We start from the raw sequence: 23,583 nt of genomic DNA on the forward strand, positions 1-23,583 counted from the left end.
CCTAACTGCAAATTGACCTCTAACCTCCTACTTTTATAGACTTGAATACATAATTTAAGTTAGGGTTGGTATTTATTTTATTTCAATTCTTATCTTGGTTTCCTGGAATAATGTTTAATGTTCGGCAAGAAAACTGCTTGAGTTTAAGCCATTTCAAAAGAAATTTGCCTTCTAAGTCATTGTGTTCCAGAACATTAAGTGACTATAGGTCCTGGGTTTTAGTGATGGTAAACTTTGTGTTGTTCTTTTTGAAATGATCCATATAGCTGTTGGGTGCATCAGTGCTTTTCAAAGGGGCTGCATACTATAGGGTTAACTATGTATATTCATGTTAAGAGTTAACTTGTGGTTTGGCTGTTTCCTGGATTTAAAAACATACATGTGCAGAAATGTATTCAAATGAAAGGAAGCATACCTTTATCAAGATGCTATTAAAATTGAACATCAAGTATAATATTTCATTTGGATTTTTTTTTTTGGTTCATGCCTAAAAATGCCTATTTGGATTTTTGTTTTTTAAATTGGAAGAAGCTCTCTTCTGTGTAGAACAGTTCCAAAGTAGCTTAGTGTTTTGTTTCCCTGTTGCATGACAGACTTAAATATATTTTTTTTTTCCAGCAGTGGAGGTGCTGTTAGAGTCCAGTGTTTTAGAAGAGGCAGTGTCTAAAGCCTAATTTTACTTTTCTAATTCTGGTAGCTATTACCAGGAATTTTTGAAAGTTTTGTTGAAGTAGTCTAATATTTTTTATGTAAAGAGCATTAAATTTTGCTATGTATAAATTTTTGTAACCTAACAGTGAATCAATATTTTCTATCATGCCAAGGGCTTCCTGTAGTTCTATTCAAGTGTTACAATAAATATTTGTAGATAATAGTCAATACTTGTGTATGCTTATTTTAAAGATCTATTTAGGTGGAAATAGTTGTGGATGTACTAAGAATAATGAAATAAAATTATGGCTTCATTTGCTTGCCTTTTTACCATACATAAATCCTATCTTTCTCTGTCCTCAGTATGGTGTCATTTTAAAATATGCATTATCAAGATTTCACATTTGCATAGAAATCTAAGAATGCTGTTTTATTTCTGACAAAACTCTTCAGCGAGAGCATTTTAAGAAAACATTGGAATCCATTGGGCTATATTTTGCATAAAATGCCACTAGCACTTTATAGAGTTCTATGAATGAAAAGTATAGAATTTTTCTGACTAGCTTCTTCAATAAAATAAAAGCCATCTACTGATAAGATTAACACAAGGCTTACTCTTGGGCAAAGTAGAAATGGGGATCCTGTTAGGGTCCATGTACCCTTGGCTAATTTTCAAACCCAAAGTATGGAAGTTGAGTGAAAGAAGAATTTATTTGGAAATGTAACAATCTAGTTGTAACAGTTACTCTTTGAAGCAGCAGAGCTAAATTTGTTACTAGGATTTCATTTTATAATTTTTTAAAACTAATCTGTCAGCATGCTTATGCATTTGGATATTCTACACCTGACCTTTCTCAGTGAGGACCAGCCTTTGTCATTATTGACACACTGACATTCTAAATGAGGTGCTGACTCTGGATCATCACCCTTCATTCAAGCCTGGCTTAGGCAGAGAACAAGTGGGAGCCCAATTAGCTTGCTATTTGTCACCGTACATAGTACCTTCTGTTTAAACAGCATTTTGTACAATTAACATAAGTCACGTGAGTCTCCTGAATAAACTAAATTATGGTCTGATAAGATCACAAGCAGTCTCTTTAATTATTCAAAGTAATCGGGCCACCAAACGTAGAAACCTCTGGGGGGACAGATTTTTCTAATTACATCTTGTAAAACTTGACTTTTAGGAGATGAAAAGTTAGAGTTACTGGGGAGAATCTACTCATTTAAAAACCAACAAGTATATTCATTAAAAATGAAGACCAGCTGGGCATGGTGGCATACACCTGTCAATCCCAGCAACTTGGAAGTCTAAGGCAGAAGGATTGCAAGTTCGAGCCTTAGCAATTTAGCAAGAGTGTGCCTCAAAAAGGACTGGGGACTTAGCTCAGTGCCCCTGGGTTCAATTCCTAGTACCCCTTCCCCCAACAAAAATAGACCAAAGATTCCACAATAAAGATGTTATCTCAGTCTTCTATTACTGCTGTAACAAAATCTCGTAGACTGAGTAATTTATAAAGAACAAATGCATTTCTTACACTTTTGGAGGCTGGGTAGTCCAAGATCAACGGGCTTGCATGTTCGCCGTCTGGTCTCAGATTCCAAGCTGCCCCCTCCAACGGGGATGAATGCCATATTCAAACTGTGGAAGGGCCTACTTAGTTCCTTCTAGCTCTTTCTAGCCTCATCACATTGGGGTTAAGTTCCACCATATGAATTTTGGAGAGACAAACATTCAAACCATAGTAGATGTGTAATTTCTAGACCCCAGAATGGAAAAGTATGACTTTATATCAGAGGAAAAACCTGAGCATATTGGGGAAGATAGCCTCCTGTTCTATATGTGGTAGCCTCACTTTGGAGAGGACTTGAACTTCCAAAATGTAGGCCTGTAGTTCAACCACAGTAAGATAAGTATAACCCAAGACAAAAAAGGGGAGCAGGGGGGAAAAGAGTTCATTTTAGTGTAATGAATGAGAAACTATGGCTGGAGAAGAGATTTCACTTGATTAGTTTAAAAAAAAAACCACTCCAGTGGATTAATACAATTTTTATTAAGAATTTTATCTGGTTACAGAGAAACATTTGGAAAGGATGAGGGGTTACATAATTGTTGTATGTGGGAAGTCTGGGCAGCTAACATGATTACCAAATGTCATCTGGTTCTTCATGAGAAAAGCCTGTGGAACTAAATTAGGGAAAGAACAAAAATTAGACACTTTTATGATTCCTTCCTAAAGTTCTCATCCTTCCTCGAGGAAGGTTTTTGCTCTCAGAGTTTGTGTCAGGATCAACATCACAAGTTAAAAAAAAAAACAAAAAATTCACTATCATTTTTTAACCCAGGGGCACATAACCAGTGAGCCACATCTCAGCCCCTTTTTATTTTGAGACAAGGTCTTACTAAGTTGCTGAGGCTGGCTTCAATCCTTCTGCCTCAGCCTCCCCTGGCTACAGTGCCCAGTTCAACTTTTTAAAGGCAAGTTCAAGTATCTGACCATTTCTGTTGGGCTGACAAAATGAGCACTAATGGTTTGCTAAAGAGCAATGTTTAGGAAAACCATACCTTTCATCCTTGTCACTGGATAGCAGTGTGTCCACTACTGAGCATTCTCCGGTTATCTTTTTTGAGCTCTGACACAAAAGAATTTTGAAATTAGATATGAATTAATTTTATTAAACATTTTGATTTCTCTGAAGTATTTTTGCAATGTTGAGTCTCAAAAGACTTGACTTTTAAACAGGAAACTTAGCAGCACATCAAAATAAACTGGTATACACTTTCAATACCTATAATTCAATCTTAAAGCAAAATCTCTTCAATGTTCTACCTAAACACAAACTATGAAATTTTGCCAAAAGAGCATAATATATTGAAGGGTTGAGGGCCCATTTGAAGTGTGGATTTTCTGTACTTTTAATACTTTTTGTCTTCAGTAAAGAAAACAGATTCCTGTCCCTAGGAGTTAAATCACAGAAGCCCTTGGTGCCATCCCCCAACCCCTCTGTCACCTACATTCCCCTCCAAAGCATAGGCACCTTATCTGCAGATAACTCTTGGTCTTTCCCCTGCTGGATGATTTTCATATATTTCTCTAAAGGATTTTCTCCATGAGTAGATTTGTCTCTCACATCTTGAACAGTCATTTCTAATTCTTTTTTCATTTCAATCTTCAGTGATTCTTCAATCATTCTCTATAAAATAGATGGGGGCCCAAAGAGGAAATAGATATATTTTAAAAGTTTTCAGTGTTTAAAAACCATAGTACTATAAACCTGATCCTGTAAAGTAAAACTGCATTCTAGAGTACCATTTATAAAAATATATAAATATAATTATATCTATAAAATATATATCTTTAAAGTCACTGCTACCATCAAAGGGAGATGAACACATCCCAATGAAGGAAGGCATTAATTTGCCTAAAGTGTACTGTGCTTTTAGACCCAAATTAACCAGGAGTCCAGGGAACATTCATATGGAAGATTAATTTAAGCAAGACTTGGCAAGCATGCTAAATGGCCAGAGTAATCCATCTGCCTAGGACTAAAATCAGGCCACAGAAGGCAAAAAGAGAACTATGGGAATTATGTATGTCTGGAAGCAGTTGGGGCCTGGCACCTGTCTCCCCTGGTTCTTCTAGTCCTAGCTAGCTGACTTAGGAAGCCTCTTCTTTAAACCCCATCTATAAAGGGAAGCTCCACAGCAAAACATAGTCCACCTCATAGCCCTATGAGTTTAAAGATCAGATGAGCACGTATGCAAAAAATGCTTTCAAAAGCCATCCTTGGGCTGGGGTTATGGCTCAACGGTAGAGTGCTTGCTTAGCACATATGAGGCCCTGGATTCAATCCTCAGCACCACATAAAAATAAATAAAATAAAGGTATTGTGCCCAACTATAATTTACTAAATTTACTAAAATAAATAAATAAATAAACAAACATTAACCCCCCCCCACAGAGCCATCCTTTATCATCACACTCAGAAGGTGTATGCTCTCCAGCCTTTCTCGTGATAGTATGACAAGGAGAGGAGGGGAGGCCTCTTCCATTACCTGCCACTTAGGATTTCTGGACACCATTGGCTCACCTCTGAGCTCCAGGTACCTTCTGAAGGCATTCAATGGAGAAACTACTACAGAGACTTAAGCCAAACATATTACCCTTTCCTGATCCAGTTTTTCCAGTTCTCTTCGTTCCCTTTCTAGAGCTTCTTGCCGTTCACTCTGCCTTTGTTCTTCTCTTTGCCTTCGTTCTTTCATTTGCTGCTCCCATGATTTTTCATCTTCCTTTTGTTCTCCAAGTTCTTTCTGATCAATACCTAACAGAACATAAAATAGTGAGTAGCTTCCAGCATCAGATTTTCTAATGACTATGGGACTGTTTTGTTGGATTTCTCGTGGACTGTTGACCTGCTTCAAGCTGCTGCTGTTACACTTTCATGATTTGCAAACCCCTGCACATTCCTAGCCCCTCACCTCACCTTTTACTCGCCCAAGACAAGTATGACTTACCTTCACCATGAAGGACTCCAACTGTCCTCCCTGAGTGCCATGTTTTCTCTTCCTTTACTTATCTCCCTCCTTCGGCCTTTCTCCTGCAATCCTGCATTTCTGCCTCTGCATTTGATTCGGATTCCACCCCTATCTTCAGGACCCAGACTGAACCACTAGCCTCTATTTATTTATGCAGCAGTTTCCTAACTCTTTTTTCTTCCCATAAACATATTCAGGTCTCTGATACCCCAAAGAGGAAACAACAAACCCCCCACTCTCCCCTGGCTGTTCTAGCCATGTTACACTGTTCAGTCCTTGCTTGCTCTACACTGATGGTGGCCCTTCCTGGTGTTTTAGTGATCACATCAGCACTGATCATTCCCTTGTCTTTCTCTAGCCCCACACTCTCCCCAGCCTCACATGCTTGTTTCCAGTGGATTCCCTGCCAAAGCATGTGGAAATCCTACAGCATGGGCTTCATCCTGAAGTACTGGTAGCCCTTTAATCATGCCCTTTCTAGGCCAGGAGCAGTGGCATGTGCTTGTAGTCCCAGCTACTTGGGTGGCAAAGAGACAGGAAGACTGTAGGAGCCCATGACTTTGAAGTCAGCTTGGGCAACACATCAAGACCCTGTGTTGTAAAAACAAACAAGCAAGCAGACATGCTCTTCTTACTGTCTGTCCATTGAGCCACCAGGGCTGGCAGAATCAAATTCCTCATCCTGCTGATAGAGAGGGTCCTTCCTTCTCACCACTTCCAGGGAATACTGAATAATGCAATCAACACTCAACCTACTGTGAGTTTCAGCACTAGGCATTTCCTTCAGGGAAGCCCTGGATTTGCCTGTAATGTCTCTACTCTGGCAAAGTCCAAACCCGTGACAGTCTAGGGGCAAGAAAAACCTGCCTCCTTCTTCTCAGGCCTACTTCCCATCTACTACTGCCTTTGAGCATGAGAACAGTATATGTATGGACACACACAATGGACCCGAACTGCAGCTGTGTTCTCCTCTCTCTGTGCCTTTGCCCCCACCCCACGGTTTCCTTAACCTGAGGCACACCCTTCCCCCAACCCCTGCCTCTCCCACAAAACCACAATGCTGTTTGAGAACCAACTTAAATGCCACCTCCTCTGAGGAGGACAAGTAAGCAGTTCAGCACCTTTCTTGCATAGCTTTGTCAAAAATCACGAGTACTTTTCTCTCCTCCCATTAAGTTCCTTCCCGGCAAAGCCCATGTTTTAATTACTAGTCTGGCCCCTCTCTCCAGCTCCTGGCATAAGTCCCTACATGTCGAAGCTTTAATTAAATCTCAATCCCACAGATGACCATGCTGGTCTTTCTCTTCTAACTCTGGCCCACAACCTACATATTTTTACCCAAGCAATGCCAACAAGCAGAAAAACCCACAGGTTCACTAGAGGACTTCAAAGCTTTTTGCTGTGCCTTGTCCTGAAGTTGTCAGCAGGAACTGAGTTAGTTTTACTAATGGTGGAAAGGCAACATGGGCATCTCTCAATCCTTGCCATGAAATTAAAATATGAGAGCAGGCCATTAATCATTTCCACAGATAGAACTTCAGTGTCCTCCTTGCTGGTGAAAGAAAGGTCACTTCTAAATGCTACCACTTTCCTATACACAGTTGTGATGTCAAAATAGGAATGTTGTCTGGGGCCAATTAACAAAGAAGAAAAAGGGCTGCTCTCTGTTCTGGGGGTGTATTTTGTAGCTGCAGGGTGGACGCAAAAGCCAGGACAAGAAGCATGTTCACTGGGCACCTCAAAGTCACAAAGTTTCAGGTTCTTCATTTCCCTCTGCTTGAACTAAAGAGGTAAAATGATGAATATAAGAGTATTTCTCAATAACCCAAACAACTGGGGCTGGGGATGTGGCTCAAGCGGTAACGCTCTCTCCTGGCATGTGTGGGGCACTGGGTTTGATCCTCAGCACCACATAAAATAAAATAAAGATGTTGTGTCCACAGGGGAGGGGGGAATAACCCAAACAACCATGCTGCTTACTAATTATTTCAAAAACTATTATGATCACCACTGTGTCTCAAGGCAGAACACTTAGTGCTCACTGATTTCCTCCGTCACTCAGGCCTGTGTATATGGAACTGCCCCTCATCAGTTGGTACAATTCCTCCTCAGAGCCGCAGTATTGGCTTGCTGACTTCCTGGGTCCCCCAACCCCTAGAAACTCCATGAAGGAAGGGGCTCTGTTTGGTTCACTGCTCTATGCCTGGTGTCTAGAGTAGTGCCACAGAGAGATTGCTCTGGATCAATTCTGGTTGAGTGAATGCCTTTCAAAGCAGATTTACTCAGGAGTCAGCAAAATCAACCCTCTTGAAGTCTTGCTTCTTTCAGTACTTCTTCATATGCACTGTGATTTAAATTGAGAAACTGCTAACCAGAGGCTTTGAATATGTTTGGGAAGGACTAAAAGGTAGCTTTACTTGAGACACTTCTTTTCAGGTATGAGGCTTAAGCATTTTGGACTAAGGAGAAAAGGCCCAGGCTGTACTGTTCCCTGATCCCTCCACCAGAGAGGCAGGTGGGTAAGCTGGAGAGACATGGGCAGACAGAAGTCTAATGGCCAGTTTTCCTCCAGCACCAATTGTTATGGGCCAGTGACCAAACAGACTCCATTTTATCCTGAGACTCCATATCATGTAAGAAATGCTTCTCCCATGGGAAAGCCCCGCCTCTGAACCCATTAATAGTTACCTAGCATAACATACTTGGCAACACAAAATAGCAATTCTTATACAATGTAAAATTGTTCTCTTTGGTTTCCATTTCTCTTGGGCAATGTACCTTGTCAGAGATTGATTATCTACACATTAGTAACCATTCTCTAACTTGTACTGAACTAGAGTCATTTTGACCCACTTCCCTTCTGCTTGCTTGCTGCTATGCTAACCTGGAAAGTTCCGTGGGAAATACCAATGTACATACACAATGCATTGTCTTGCCAACTGCCCAATTCAGCTTCTGTACCTGCTTGCTTGCAGCTATGTCAACCCAGATGCAGTTTTTGCCATTAAATATCCTAAAATGCTCAGGCTTGGGCCTGTTCCTTGCAGAGACAGTTATGGGCCCTGTGGGAAATACTTGCCAGCCGGCCGGCTAAATAAAGAGTCTTCAATTTGGACAAAACTGGGACTTGGTGTGTTTTCTGAGTGACCTGCCCCACAACACAATCACCTTAGTGTTATCAGCTTTCCCCAAGACTGAAATATAGTTTTTAGGTTCTAATCTCTTAAGACATAATGGAGGCAACCAGATAGAAAAATAATAATATTAAAATGTTACAAACACATAAAGATAGAGAACGTGAGTTGACCATTGTTTCAGTTGTTCAACATTGTTTCCCAAGATGCTAAGGCTCCTACAGAATGATTTTTGCAGAAGTGTATGATGGAAAAGTGTAACTGTTCTGTCAGACTCAGAACAGGTAAAAAAATACATTTTTAAAAAGCAACTCTCCTGAGCCAGGGCTAGAGTTGTGGCTCAGTGGTAGAGCGCTTGCCTAGCATGCATGAGGCACTAAGTTCAATCCCTGGCACCACATAAATAAAATAAAGATATTATGTCCATCTACAACTTAAAAAAAAAAAAAAAAGGCAACTCTCTTGATCTGGGCACAGTGGTGCACACCTTTAATCTCAGAGGCTTGGGAGGCTGAGATAGGAGAACTGAGAGTTCAAAGCCAGCCTCAGTTATCTGCGAGGCACTAAGAAACTCAGTGTGACCCCATCTCTAAATAAAATACAAAATAGGGCTTGGGATGTGACTCAGTGGTCGAGTACCCCTGAGTTCAATCCCCAGTACCCCACCAAAAACAAACAAACAACAACAAAAAAAACTCCATCAACAATGATAACACTCCAACTTTAAGACTGAGTAAGTCATGCTTATAAAATCCTTCAATGATATAGGAAATAATTTATATAGCACAGAGGCTGGCATTCAATATATGGCTATGCTAACTGCTAGTTTAAAACAAGAAAAACTTACTTGAGTTATGATGTGGGACAGGTCTTGTAGGCAGAGTAGCTGTAGCAGCATCCACATGAGGCATATCACCAGCAGGGTGCAACCCATCTGCTTCAAACTGTCTTGACCTGTTCCCTGCATCTATGGGAGGTACAAGCAATTGTGTCATGAGTCCTTAAGTAATAGGAGAAGGGAGGGCAGGGGGATTAAACCATGGAACACATGAACTACAGCTAAAGTGACTAGGGGAGCCCTGCCTACAGGATTCTAATAATTTTTTTTTAACTTGCAATCTTCCTGCCTCAGCCTCCCACATGTTTTTTTTTTCTTTCTCTTTTTTGGTACTAGGGATTGAACCTAGAAGTGCTTAACCATGAGCCACATCCCCAGCCCTTTTTTATTTTGAGGCAGGGTCTTGCTAAGTTGCTGAGGTTGGCTTTGAACTTTCGATCCTCCTGCCTCAGCCTCCTCAATTGCTGGGATTACAGGCACACACCACTGTGGCTGGCCAGGATTCTAACAAATTCTCAGTCACTTGCCAACATATTTACTTCTTGAGGCAGTTTTTGTTTTGCAGTGTTAGTGATTGGGCCCAAAGGGTTCTTATACCTTAAAGAATTAAATTTGTTGGGGCTGGGGTTGTGGCTCAGTGGTGGAGTGCTTGCCTAGCATTCTTGAGGTGCTAGGTTCGATCCTCAGTACCACATAAAAAATAAATCAATTAATTAAATAAGTGTATTGTGTCAACCTACAACTAAAAATATTTTTTTTTAAAGTTTTTTAGCTGTAGTTGGACACAATATCTTTATTTTACTTATTTTATGTGGTGCTGAGGATTGAACCCAGTGCCTCGCAGGTACTAGGCAAGCACTCTCTTGCTGAGCCACAACCCCAACCCCTAAAAAATAAATGTTAAAAAAAAAAAAAAATTGGGCTGGGGATGTGGCTTAAGCGGTAGCGTGCTCTCCTGGCATGCGTGCGGCCCAGGTTTCATCCTCAGCACCACATACCAACAAAGATGTTGTGTCCACCGAAAACTAAAAAATAAATATTAAAAATTCTCTCTCTCTCTCCTCTCTCACTTTATCTTAAAAAAAAAAATTAAATTTGTTTACAAAATTGGATTCATTACCTAGCAGGAAAATCAATCCAGTTTTAAGAGTTCACTTGATTGATGATAAACCATTTCCATTCAATTTAAATATTGAAGATTCAACTGGCCAGTTAAAAGAACTTCACAAAATTTACTAAGCATCTCATTTAATGGTTCAAAATATGATATTTTCAGATTTGATGATGATAAGTTTGATAAGGTTAAATGATAGATTGTATACAAGTAGATTTCCCAAGCTGGAGAAAGCCTCAGAAAAGATGGACCCTACATCCTATTTTATACTTATAAAGTGGACTATGTGGTGAGACAGTCCAAGAAAAGGCTGTAGCCAGGACATATGTTCCTGGACTCTTATTTTAATATTCTTTTACCTCCATTCTTTTACTAAGGATGGGATTTTCTTAATCTGAGCAATCAACATCTTTATATTCCATAAAATTTTTTTAAAAAACCTACTTATTTTAAATCTGAGATAATCCCAAAGTGCGTAAATTAAGTATTCATTTATGGGCTTAAGCCTGTAATCTCAAAATGATGAGTCATCCTGAAATTTTTAAAAAGAGAACTCAGCTGAACCCCTGAAAATCTTCATGACAGAAAAATGAGGATATATATCCATATTTTTGGTCTTATCACAAAATAAAAATGTCCTAGTTTGTAATTACTTTGCTTATAATAATGGTTGTTTCAATAAAACTAAACTTTCTACAATTTTAACTTTTAAAAAACAGTACTTATATTTGAACTTACATTCAAAAGATGATTCAAATTCCTCATTATCCTTAAAAGCTAGCTTGTCCAGATTCAAAAATTCACTTTTTTCTTGAGTTTCAGTCTGTTTCTGATGAAGACTGGATTGGAAGAATAAAATTCATGAATGTGAATTCTTAGTAATGTTAAAACCTAACAGCAGAGGATGACAAAAAGCTGTCTGTGACTCAAAAAAATAATTTACAAAATTAATTTTTCTATGGCTTATTAAAATATAGCCCTAGTGCACTGAGTACTCACCAGGCATAAGGTATTGTTCTCTTAGTTTTCTAATAACTACAAGAGACAACCTTTCATACAGCACCAGCTCAAACCAACTGAAGATACAATACCATGAGCCTGTGTGTGTCAAATTGTACCAACTCAGGGTACGTGTGGGTCTGGTCTTTCCTTTTGCCTTTATTACAAGACAGTACAATATTTTAAAAAATTAAATGCCCTAGGTCCATGATAGGTACATGTAAGTTTTCAACTTTATACAGGAGAACTACATAAACATCAGATGCCCAGGCTCAAACCCAAAACTAAGGAGTCAAATTTCCTACTGTGGGGACCAGGCACGGATGGGAGTCCTGCCCCCACTGGCCTAATTTCCAAAACCATCCACTTCTTCCTGCTTCAATAATCATATTCTAGAACCCACTATCACTTCGTAATTTGTTTTAATGATACATAAATCAGAACCTTATCTGTTTACATTTAAATGTCATTTTTTAAAAATGGCTTTTTAATGATGTATGAAATTGTTCCAACTTTAAAAATAGACCAACTTAGCTGTTTTGACAAATTTCAGACATCTCTTTATACACCATGCCTATTCACAGAACTTGGAAGGTATTACATAACACCCCCCCCCCCCCGGAATTCAAATGATTATCAAAGATCACACATGATTTTACAATCTGACTACAAATTCTATAGTATCACATCATCTTTAAGATCTCCTTAAAAAAAAAAAAAAAAGGGCTGAGACAGCAGGTAACATGATTCAAATGAAGGCCATCAAACAATGGTACATACCTGGCCTTCTGTTCTGGAGGGCTGGAGGAGGAAGGGGCAGAGAGGCTATGCCCAGATTCCACGGGTGATGGCTGGGACATTCTGTCAGGACAAGAATTGGGGGAAGCAAGAAGTGATTTGCCCACACCTACAAGGCAGAAAGAATCAGGGCAAGAATATTAAAAATTGCATGAAGAAGACACCAACGTAGATTTTAAAAAGCTCTATTAGTGAAAATAGGTTATCATCTCTGAATATATGAGTACGATGTTTCAGATCATAAAGGCAACAATTTGAATACTTAAATTATAACTCTCGAGTTAATACTAAAATGTACAAAACTGACCAGCAGCAAAGGAATGGCCACTCTCACCCTCTGAACACCTCTACATGCTAAGTGAACACTAGATCTTGACTATTTTTTTGGCTGTATTGAGATTGCACCCAGGCAGGACCTTGTGCATGCTACATCCCCAGCCTGATCTCAATATCCTTTATGACACTGATTCCCATAACAACCCTGGGACATGGGAGGGATGCCACTATTATTAACCAGGAGATGGTAGGTTCAGAGCAATTACAGCTGCTCCAGCAAGGGCTCCCCAGGCTTACTGCTACATGTGCTATCTACTGTTTCCTGCTGTCTAGGGCCTGTATAAATATTCAAGAAAGACATCCCATGATGACCAGGTCTGCCCAACTCCCAAGCATCCTGTAACCCTTTGGATAGTAGCTTACCTTCCAAATACATTTCATTATTGAGGCTTCTTCTTGCTTTTGGAAGGGGCGTGGAGGAGAGACGTCTGGAAGAAGTACTCTTGCGTGCCCGCGAAGCTGTGTTGCCTGTCTGTGCCTCAGAGGCAGCACTCTTTTCCTCGTTAGGTGTGCCCACCTGAGGTTGCCCAGAGAAAACTCTGTCCTCTGCCAACATCCGTCTTTCTGGGTGCTCAGGGATAACTTGGTCTTCTGTAAAAGCACATCTTTCCAGGGAGCTAGAAGTGACAGTTTTGAGGGTTCCCTGTAAGTGCGAAGATGGTGGACTCTTTGCTAGTGGTGGGCTCTTAACCGGGTTTTGAAGAACTCTTCGATGGTAATCTCTGAAAGCTTTCTCCAAGCGTTCGGCCTCTTGCTCTAGCTCTTTTACCCTGGCTTTTGTACTGGTCACAAACTCAAGGTCAGAGTCTGGGGAACCAGCCTCTTTTCCTGTATTTGGATAACCTGTGATTCTTGGTACAATTGCAACTGCCATAACCTTCTCCTGGCCAAGAGGGCTGTTTGAGAAATCCCTGCTTGTATCACCACTGTGAGGCACCATTTTGCCACTTATTAGCCCACTCACAGACCGATGGCTCAGAGACTGCTTTGGGTTGCGGTACACTTCATTCTCCAGGGCTGCAGATTATAAAATGAGGACAAAAGGCAGTGAGCAAAATTAAAATATACTTGAGAATAAAGGGCAAACTTCACACTAAACAACTTCTGAGGCCACGGTAAGAACTGTTAACATTTGTTGAGAGCTTATATGTACCAGTCACAGATTCATATGTGTTCCTTTATAATATAAGATAGAATTTCACAATTCTTTATGCATGATTTTGAAAGCCAAAAAGCTCTGAGAATTAAAAAATCTATTTACAATTTATTTGGTGGCAAAGTACAACTAGATTTGAATTCATTTGGTTGAAAAGCTTGATCTGTACCAATGTAAACTCATTCATAATCTTTATTAATCCCAACCAGCATAAATATTCATAGATTTGACTTCAAAGTAATTAATGTGCTTCACAATAGGATGTGGGTCCAGAATTTCCAGGGCTGTAGCAAAATTCACAGCATATGGTCGAGTTTCAGATAAGGGAAAAGAATTTCATTCATGACAACACTATGGCCAAGGAATTCTCACTGCTCCCATTTACAGATGGGGGTTGGAGGCTGGATCACACAGTTAGCAAGTTTTAGAACCACTGGGATTTCCTAAAGCAAAGCCAGTGCATGTACCAGCTCCTCTCCTACAATGCCTCCCTATGATGCTATGAGACAGAAGCTTGCAATAGACAATATATGTATGCAGAAGGGCTCTATGCTCAGTGAATTATTTTTCGTTATTCAGGACTTCTATGAGTTTGCTCTAGACACTGCGGCAAACAGAATTGATAAGCAAAAATGAGAAATAGGAAAAAGTAGAGAGATGGAAATAAAATTAGTGAAGATAGAAAATACTAGGGACTGACAGGGAAAGATTGCAAGTGGGAAGCAAGGAAGGCTCAGACCAAAGGGACCATGAGAAACCAGCTGAACTGGTAACACACACACACTTTGAGTTTGAAAACAACTGGAAAATAAAGTATCTAAGCTTCAATATCCTTCTTAGGAAGTAGGGACAGTTATGCATCCACAGAGAAGGCATTTTAATGAAAGAGCAGGAACTATTTTCAGAGTGTCTTTTATGTCCCATGAGCTGAATTGGAACCCATCTCATTTCATCTTTGTTTACTATGGCCTGGTAGGTATTATCATCCTCATTACAAATGGGGGAACTGAGCACTGTACCTAAAATCAAACAATTACCTTCAAAATTGGGGTCCAAAACAAAACAATTCTCTAAAAGAGCAGCAGTGTTCTTTTTGCCAAGCCAAACTGCTTCTCCCATATATTTATATACATTTCTGTTAAGGCATATGCAAAACTATCAATCAATCTTATCAGGGTAACAAAAAAAGGAATGCCTATGATGGATTTGGTGACTTCTGTGTTACCACCACAACTTTTCTATTTGGGGCACCTATGAAAGCACTCATTCTGGTGATCAGCTGGTATTTCTGAGATAAAAAGTTTACTTCAAGGAATGTACACATCTTTTTTTTTTTTTTGGCAGTGCTGCGTATGGAACCCAGGACCTCATACATGCTAGGCAAGTTCTCTACCACCAAGCCACACCCCCACTGTAGGATGATACTTATTCCTAAGAACCCCTCCCCCGAAATACAAGAAATACTATGTGGTTAATAAATTACAATCATTACATTTCCACAAATGTCAGAAGCTTTTCATGCACCAAAATATTTATGGTTTACAAATGTCTCTAACCTGTCTGAGTGTGTTTCAGTTGCAATTTTAAATCACCAACTTGAATATTTAACCTCTTTACAGAAGCATCATAATCTAATATCTGGGCCTTTAGCTGTGCAGAATGTTCAATCTGAAAAGGTTCAGAGAAAAAAAAGAAATCAATGTAGAACACATCACAGCTTGCTTCAAAAGGAAAAAAAAAATCTCTTATTGTGTTTATCCTCTTATTTTTTGCCAATTCTGGGAAGCTTTATACCAAGTAATCAATGGGTCTCTGTTTAAAAAAAACAAAAACAAAAACGAATACAACACACAAATGAATTTTTCACTACCTTTTTCATTCAAAGAACAGCTACTTTAGGGCATGCAGGCTGAAATCAGAAAGACACAGTGAACATTTGTAAGTCTCAGGGTGGGAATCAAGACACTAACATGGTACTATCATGCACTCAGAAAATTTTATGTTTGAGTTAGCTTTTATTTCAATTATGAAAGACAGTTATGAATATGAAGTCATATAATCACTAGAGAATTTTCTCAGATGAGAAAGAACCCTTTATCATATTCAGAGGGTAATTTTTTTTGATGTTGTGTTTTTTTTTTTGCTTTTTGTAGTACTGGAGATTGAACCTTGGGGTGATCTACCAATGAGCTACACCCCCAGCTCTTTTATTTTACTTTGAGAAAGGAACTAAGATGCCCAGGCTGGCCTTGAACTTGCAATTCTCCTGCCTCAGCCTCCTAAGTAGCTGACATTACAGATGTGTGCTACTGCAACCAGCTTGAGAGTTAAAAGATCTGATCTGTGCTGGTGTGGCTTGTGCAAAGTTTAGGTATCTATAAAGTAGACTGGTGTAACACTGGCATGAGTGAAGAACAATACTCACTTCACTTTGCAGCTGTTTTTGCAGAACTTGTCTATGAGTTTCAAACTCCTTATGCTCAAGTGCTATAGTACTTTCTGCTTTCTTCAATTCTTTCTGAAGAACCAGAAGCTCAGGAGACGGCTGAGCTATGCCTAAGAAGGTAGAAAAATTCTGGTCATTATCAACTTTATTTCACTTAACAAAAGTAGCTAAAGAGATTTTAAATTGTTTCCTTTCTTTGTACTCATGCAGTTAATATTCTATCAATTCCATTAGCAGACCAAGACCAATCCGGATTCACAAGCTTCAGAACAAAAGAATTTAATAAATGTTACCACACTTCATTACTCTTGGAGTTTTATTGCAAGTGAAAGAATTCTTTCAAATCCTTGAATTATTGAAAGCCTGCCTCTATCCTCTGCCATGCACACAACGCCTAGAAGAAGCCCTCTAGCTGTCTACCCAATGATGACTAACTACTTTAAGCTCTGATTCGACCTGAGCAACTGTCAGTGAGTTGGGGTCCAGGCAGAAAGCAAACAGATGTTTAGGTAGGTCACTTTATGCAAGGTAACCAAAAAGGATACTGTGGTTCACTGGACTAGAAACAGGGTCATATTGTTAGCACCCCCTCGGGCCTGGAGGGCCAAGGAAGGAAGACATTCACAGAAGTAGATAGAGTGAGTGGGCACAGGTGCAGAGCACTGATGAGAGGCTACCCATAGGTACACTGAACCTCGATAAGCTGACAGGAGCAGTGGGTAGTCTAGGGCCGCTGTACAGAAGTTGGGGTGGCAGCGGGATATCAACAAACTCGACCTCCTCTTCCTTCCTCCAAGTGCTTGTTGCAGCTTGTTGCCCCAGTGGCAAAACCCAATTGATAGTCACCCATGATACCACCCAGAAAGGCAGCACAGCTTAAAAAAAATGTTCCTTCTTAAAGTGACACTGCTATGCAACAGCAAGCAATGGAATTCCAATGCCAGAATCTTATCAAATCTACCCAAGTTATGCCTGTGTTATAGATACAATGCAGAGTTTCTTAACACTGACCTAATGTTAATTACAGAAATAGGTAAATCAGAAAAAGAAAAAAAGGACATACGGTTTAGGAGATTCAAATTTTCATTCTTATTCTCTTCCAGTTGTTGTTTAAGTACTTTATTTTGTGCCTGAAGTTCTAGCTTCTCTTCTTTTAGTACTGAGTAATCATTCATCTCTTTAATCTTTTCATTCAGCAAGTGGTTTTGTTGTGTTATTGTCAAAAACTGGGCTTTGACAGACTCTAATTCAAGCTTAAATGAAAAAAGAAAACTTACATTTGAATGATTTTACTACAAAAGTCAAAGCCAGAAGACTGAGTTAGGCTATGCATTACAACTTAGAGGTTGAGTTCTCTCCAACCATAAGACCTAACTATGGTAAAAAAGTCATTTTCTATACCGGAGTTGGAACAAGGTAAGTTCATAAATTGTATCTATAGACCCTAGAAAGCCAGTGCTTCTGAGGAAAGTTATCACTCTATTTTCCCAGTGCAACCAGGACCCAGAGACAATCACACACATTGTAGCAATACATCTTTACTATGAGAGGTGAGACAGTAGTAGTCTCTCACTTGCTGTGAAGTGTTTTCCTTTCCTTGGTATAATATATCTGATATTAAGATATAGAAACCTACAACTGTCAAATAAATCATCATGGTTACAAAAGCAAATTTTATATACAGAATATACTTCACCTAAAGTTCCAGTTCTACCTTGCCAAAAGCAAGCATACCAGTGAACAGAAGAAACAGTGGCATGCGAAAAACATGCCTCATTTTGTTTTAATTTGGAAGATAATGATATAATGATAGGAATTTTTACCTGCTGCTAATGGAATAGAAGAGGCTGAGGTAGAACAGATATGTATTAGTTATATGCTATGGGCTAGATGTATGTTAGCTCACTGAATTCCCTCAAAAACCATATGATGTGGGAAATATCCTAAAGTCTACAGTGAGAAACAGATTTGCACAGAACTCTAGGACCCAAAGCTCTTTCTTCACTTCTTTATGGGACTTTGAAATGAAGAAATATTCAATTAACTTCAGTCATCACCTTCTTGGTCCTAGAATAATCAGGCCAAACCTATCCAGATAAGATATTCATGCCTAAAACTAAAATTTCATGTACTGCCAAAAGTCTGCTTCAAAAAAAGGGGATAACAATTACCTCAAGTTCTTTTATACGATTTATAGATTGACTTAGTTCTTCCTTTTTTGAATTAAAAGCTATGAGCTCCTCTTGCAAATGAATAGCTTTTTCTGAAAGAAAAAGCCCAGCAATTAAACAATGCTTTCCTAATGAATCCAAAAGACATTTAATAATTTAAGGCACTCTGCCAGACCTAATGACCATTACTTCATAAATAAAATTAGCAGATGTAGGAGTAAAAATTTAGTGGGCAAGAAATAAACCCTGTACCCAGTTCTGATTTACTCTGAAGAAACTGTATGAAATTTTCATCAAAAGTTCAACTTCTTGATACAATTTCCTGGGTGTACACTGAAATGAAAAATATCTGAAAATTCTAAAATTATTCAACTTCCACAGTCTTGGATCAATGTAAATGAGGTTTCATAAGGTTGAATGTCAAGTAAAAATACCATACAGTGTAAAAATATATTAAAAGAAAAAAACAAAAACAAACCTTGGTCACAGAGGACAGAGAAGTTAAAAATTTCCATAAGTAAAATCTAAAGTCTCTCATGGTTAAGAGTAATGTTTACCAGGTGGCAATAAGTTGCTGTCACCTTCTTGATAATCACAGATCAAAACATATTGAAATAAAATCAGATATAGTACTAAAGATATATTAGTGATCTTTGTGAATACACAAAATGTTAAACATGAAGATTTCCAAAAAGTCAGTGAAGGACAATGATTATTTAAAAAATTTTATAAAGCTAGAAAGACAAAAAATGTAATTCTATAGAAATTTTTAGAATATACAACAGACCCTACTAAGGAAACTAACAGACTACATCAGAACTGAAAAATAAAACCCCTCCCTGCTCCCCAAGAGTCACCTTTATTCCTCCTTTCATCTTCAATCAGTCTGTTAGTTCTATTGATGTATTCATCCTTTAGTTCAAGTTGATACCTGAGAATCAGAATGACTAAAAATGAGTTTCTTGTCATCTCCCCAGGAGGACTGCTATGAATGTAAGAGATCATCTCTGGCACAGAGCACCTAAGGGTGCTGAACATGACAATGCTAAACTTCAAAGTGTCTCAGCATTAAGGCCAGGGATGTGAATTCTAAACATAAAAGGTCAGGTAAAAACCCTGCCTTAATTCTGTAAATTGGGTCCCAAAACTCAGTCGCACAAAATGAAGGATGTTAACTGGAGATTACTGCAATCAATCACTTTCAGTTCGTCTCGACTAGCATAGACAGCAAAGAAGTAAACTAAATTAAACCTGCAAAGCACACAACAAACCAACTCGCCAGTGATAACAAGGCAGTTATTTCTGATCCACCTGCTCCATCTTCCCAACCCCAATCAGAATAAGCACTCTGCCCTCAGGCTCTAAGCATAGTATTGAGAGACCCCTAACAGCATTACATCCAGATCAGTGATACCAAAAGGCACATTTTCATGGAGTTTTACCTATCTTCACCAGCCATTACCAGTTGCATTCCTGGTTCAGAGATGTGAGAGCAAAGAAACATTCTCCAAACTCCCACACTTGCCAAAGTCACAAAATATACCAAAATGATACCACACAGTTCCCTGTCTCCTATGTAAAATCAATATACATGCTTTTCTTCATGTTCAACAACTTCGGACACTTCGGTGCTTCCTATTTTAGTAAATGAGCTAACAAAATATGTGGAGAAACTATCATTTCAAAGATGGGCTGGGGAAATAGCTCAGTTGGTAGAGTGCTTGCCTCGCATGCACAGGGCCCTGGGTTCAATCCCCAGCATCCCCCCGCCACACACACACACACACAAAAAAAAAAAAAAACAGATGGAAATCTGCTGTATTTTTTAAACAGAATTCATTTAAAGAACAACTACAAGAAGCCTTTGTAAACACTATATAAGAGATTATTGATGACAAATTATGGGCAAGGTGGTAAAAAGAGCCCAATTATTAAGAAAAACCTCAAGCAGCTATGTTGAATTGTCTCCTTGCTACATGTTTACTCAATAAATACTCACCAAACAGTTATGTGCCAATTGTAATACCACCCCTGAGCAAAGTTATCGCATGGGTGTAATGTCCTGGCACTAAAATAGCATTTATTGGTACACAAGATTCAGGCTACAGAAAACTCAAAGTAACCACAGGTGCCCATAATTTCCTGCTTCCTATCACTTTTTGCTTCATTTTAAAAATTCTGACATAGCAGAATCTTAAAGGAATATAAAACATGTTCATGGACAAATTCTATAATCTCTACGTAGAATAATTTCTAAATCATCAGAAATTTCTACTTTAGTGGCAGTCTGAGTAAGGTAAAGGCAAAGGTAACTAAAAGTGATTATAATTCCAATTTTGTTGCAGATCAGCAATATAAGCTGAGCAAGTCAGAAGGTGCCTTTAGAATAAAGCAAAGGCCTTCAACAACTGTTAGAGAAACCATGAGTAAGAAGGGGAGAGGATGTAACTTTCTATTTCATATTATTTTGCCTTGGTACCAGGGATAGAACCCCAGGGCCTTGCACATGCTAGGCAAGCATTCTACCATCAAGCTATATCCCCAGCACCCCTTTTCTAAGAAAACTGAGATAAGTCTCACTTAATTGCTCAGGCTGGCCTTGAACTTGCAATCCTCCTGCCTCAGCCTCCCAAGTAGCTGGGACTACAGTCATGCACCACCATACCTGGCTTATGTGTGTTTTAAAAACTATTCTAACTTGAGTACTCATGAGAGAGGATTAGTCAATTGGAAAAAAAAGGACATTTTTAAAAAATACTAAATTTAGTCATAAAATGTCAGCTTTATCTTTTTCATCAGCATTTGCAACATCTCCACCAACTTAATTCAAACATTATTTCTTTAAAAATGCCAATTACTTTAGAAGTTCATTCTTGAGCTTTTGATCATAGCTCTCTTCAATACTCTTTATATTCTGTTCTCGTTTCTTAAGTGCTTCAGCAGTACTTCTATTTTTTTCTTCTTGGAGTTTCTGGGTCCTGAAATTAATAAAAATATACAAAGCAAAAAAACTATAATATCTGAGGATAACAAATTTAAGAAAAAAATAAGACATATTTATAGTTCAACAGACAAACTCTTTTGTAGTGCTCACTACTGGAAAGTAAAAGCAAAGAGCCAAAAGTTCTCCCTATATTTACAAACTGACCTAGTTACTGTGCATCAGAACTAGCAAAGGGAGCTGCACAATGGCACCTGGCTAGGGGAGTGGGAAAGAATCAAGACCAAGGTAGTTTCTCAAAGAAGGTAATTAACACTTAAAAAGCCAGTTACAGTGGGTTATATGTTCACTTTTGGGGGTGGGGAATGGAACCACCGTTTAACCCAGCTATACCCTCCTTGGTTTATACCCAAAGGACTTAAAATTAGCATACTATAGTGACGCAGCCACATCAATGTTTATAGCAAGCAGCTCAATTCACAATAGTGAGACTATGGAACCAACCTAGGTGTTGAATAAACAGATGAATGGATAAAGGAAATATGTTATATATGTTCAATGGAATATTACTCAGCTTTAAAGAAGAGTAAAATTATAGAATTTGCCAGTCTATGGTTGGAGTTGGAGAATATCATGCTAAGCAAAATAAGCCAATCCCACAAAACCAAAGGCCAAATGTTTTATGTTTTCTCTAATATGCAGATACTAATTCACAGTTAGGCCCGGGGGCGGGGTGCACTAGGGAAGAATAACTAATGTTACCTTAGATTAGGTACAAGGAAGTGATGGGAGGAGAGGGGAGGGATGTGGGGATAGGATAGGAAAGAGAGTAGAATGAAAAGACATTATTACTGTATGTATATATGTGACTACATGACCAATATGATTCTGCAACATGTGCACTCAGAAAAATGAGAAATTAAATCCCATCTATGTATGATATATCAAAGTGCATAAGTGCATTCTATTGTCATGTATAACTAATTAAAACTCATTTAAAAAATTAAAAACTGGTTATAACTGATAAACAGCTGTAACCAACTTAGTGGGACAGAAGAATGATATTATTAGTTACAAAGTTAAAAAACTTGTTACTGTGCTTATGGGCTTATCTCTTCTATAATATGTTTCTAAAACCCACAAACACAAGTTTAGTGCTTGTCTCTTCTATAATATTGTCTCTAACTGTGGGATCTAATCCATTAGCCCAGAGATAATAAAGGTATATCATTTATTTTTATTAAAAACAGTGTTTTTAAAATTTTTTTAATTGTAGATGGACACAATACCTTTATTTTATTTATTTATTTATATGTGGTGCTAAGGATCGAACCCAGTGCCTCACATGTGGTGCTGAGGATCGAACCCAGTGCCTCACATATGCCTGATAAGTGCAATACCACTGAGCCACAACCTTAGCCCCAGGTAGATTTGTATTATCATTTAATGATCTATCAATTGAATACTGAAGAATGTGTCAAAAGAGCAAGACAGAGTGATCAGGGCTTTCAAATGCTAAAGAGTTATCTCCTTGTATGATTTTACTCAACATGGTCTTCATAGTGAGACCTTAAGTCAATAGTAATACAAATTATTGAGTCAACTGGTGGGGTTCACAAGTACCACTGAGCATACTACAGAACCCTGACTGGTCCAAGAACACAGGAAAGGCGCCACATATTAGCTCCCTCTGCTGGCTGATTTGGAAAGACACAGTTCAGTGAACTGCATTTACTTCACTTAGATGCTTAGAAAGGAAGGGTGGAGGAAGTGGAGGTAAAGAAATAACTATAGGGGCTGGGGTACAGCTCAGTGGTAGAGCACTCGTCCAGCACACGAAAGGCCCTGATTTAATCCCCAGCTAAAAAAAATGGGTTTATATAATCATGAACTCCCTCTGCCCAAATTTTGTTCCTTTTCTCTCTTTTGATCAATTTATCTCTTCAGTATTGCTGCAAAGAGAGTAAGGTAGATAGAAATAAAATGAATTTAGCCTACAGAAGTGAGAAAACAACATTAATGAAGAGGGAGACAATTTCCTCAATGTACTAAGATTCCTAGATTATCTACAAGTATTAACAGCAGACTCCAAATGGAGAAAAAAGTTATTTCAGCTTGCTATCAATCCCATGTAATATCTAAAAGATGAAACACTGTGAACATTTAGGAAAAGTAATTTTAACACATACATTTTGAGATACAGTTTCACCTAGTACAAATCAAGTCAGATTGCCTATTTCCTTTCCTGAGTACACAACAGGGAAATATGGAAGGTCTGGATATCTGGGATTCACAACATTCATTAAACTACCAGACTTGAATGAATGAGTAACTGCAAAACATACCATGTGTTCAAGCATTATTACCTTCTCCAAAGTATCTGTCTGGTCTTATGGCAGCCTGATGATGGTGTTTCATCCTGTTTTTCACCTTAAGGTCTAATATTTCATAAGCAAAACCCT

The 23,583-nt window shown here is 38.6% G+C and overlaps 1 protein-coding gene and 1 non-coding gene across 2 annotated transcripts in view; one reads left to right on the forward strand and one right to left on the reverse strand.

The window, feature by feature from the left end:
• Positions 1–2,689: 2,689 nt before the first annotated feature.
• LOC144251041 (centriole and centriolar satellite protein OFD1-like) overlaps positions 2,690–23,583 on the reverse strand; it is a 48,807-nt gene continuing 27,913 nt past the window's right edge. Inside the window, exons 11-24 of the mRNA XM_077794170.1 lie at positions 21,039–21,158; positions 19,038–19,111; positions 18,181–18,272; positions 17,073–17,262; positions 15,989–16,119; positions 15,120–15,231; positions 12,771–13,424; positions 12,054–12,180; positions 11,013–11,113; positions 9,170–9,289; positions 4,817–4,974; positions 3,691–3,846; positions 3,218–3,285; positions 2,690–2,839 (exon numbers count right to left, since the gene is read on the reverse strand). Of these exons, the coding sequence (XP_077650296.1) occupies positions 2,797–2,839; positions 3,218–3,285; positions 3,691–3,846; positions 4,817–4,974; positions 9,170–9,289; positions 11,013–11,113; positions 12,054–12,180; positions 12,771–13,424; positions 15,120–15,231; positions 15,989–16,119; positions 17,073–17,262; positions 18,181–18,272; positions 19,038–19,111; positions 21,039–21,158 (2,146 nt within the window). The 3' untranslated portion in view covers positions 2,690–2,796. The remainder of the gene's footprint in view (positions 2,840–3,217; positions 3,286–3,690; positions 3,847–4,816; positions 4,975–9,169; positions 9,290–11,012; positions 11,114–12,053; positions 12,181–12,770; positions 13,425–15,119; positions 15,232–15,988; positions 16,120–17,072; positions 17,263–18,180; positions 18,273–19,037; positions 19,112–21,038; positions 21,159–23,583) is intronic.
• On the forward strand, positions 19,871–19,952 carry Trnaa-cgc (transfer RNA alanine (anticodon CGC)). Its single transcript has one exon. It is a non-coding gene; the product is annotated as a tRNA-Ala (tRNA).

The sequence above is a fragment of the Urocitellus parryii genome, chromosome Y (genome assembly GCF_045843805.1).
Source record: "Urocitellus parryii isolate mUroPar1 chromosome Y, mUroPar1.hap1, whole genome shotgun sequence".
Classification (NCBI taxonomy): Eukaryota; Metazoa; Chordata; class Mammalia; order Rodentia; family Sciuridae; genus Urocitellus; species Urocitellus parryii.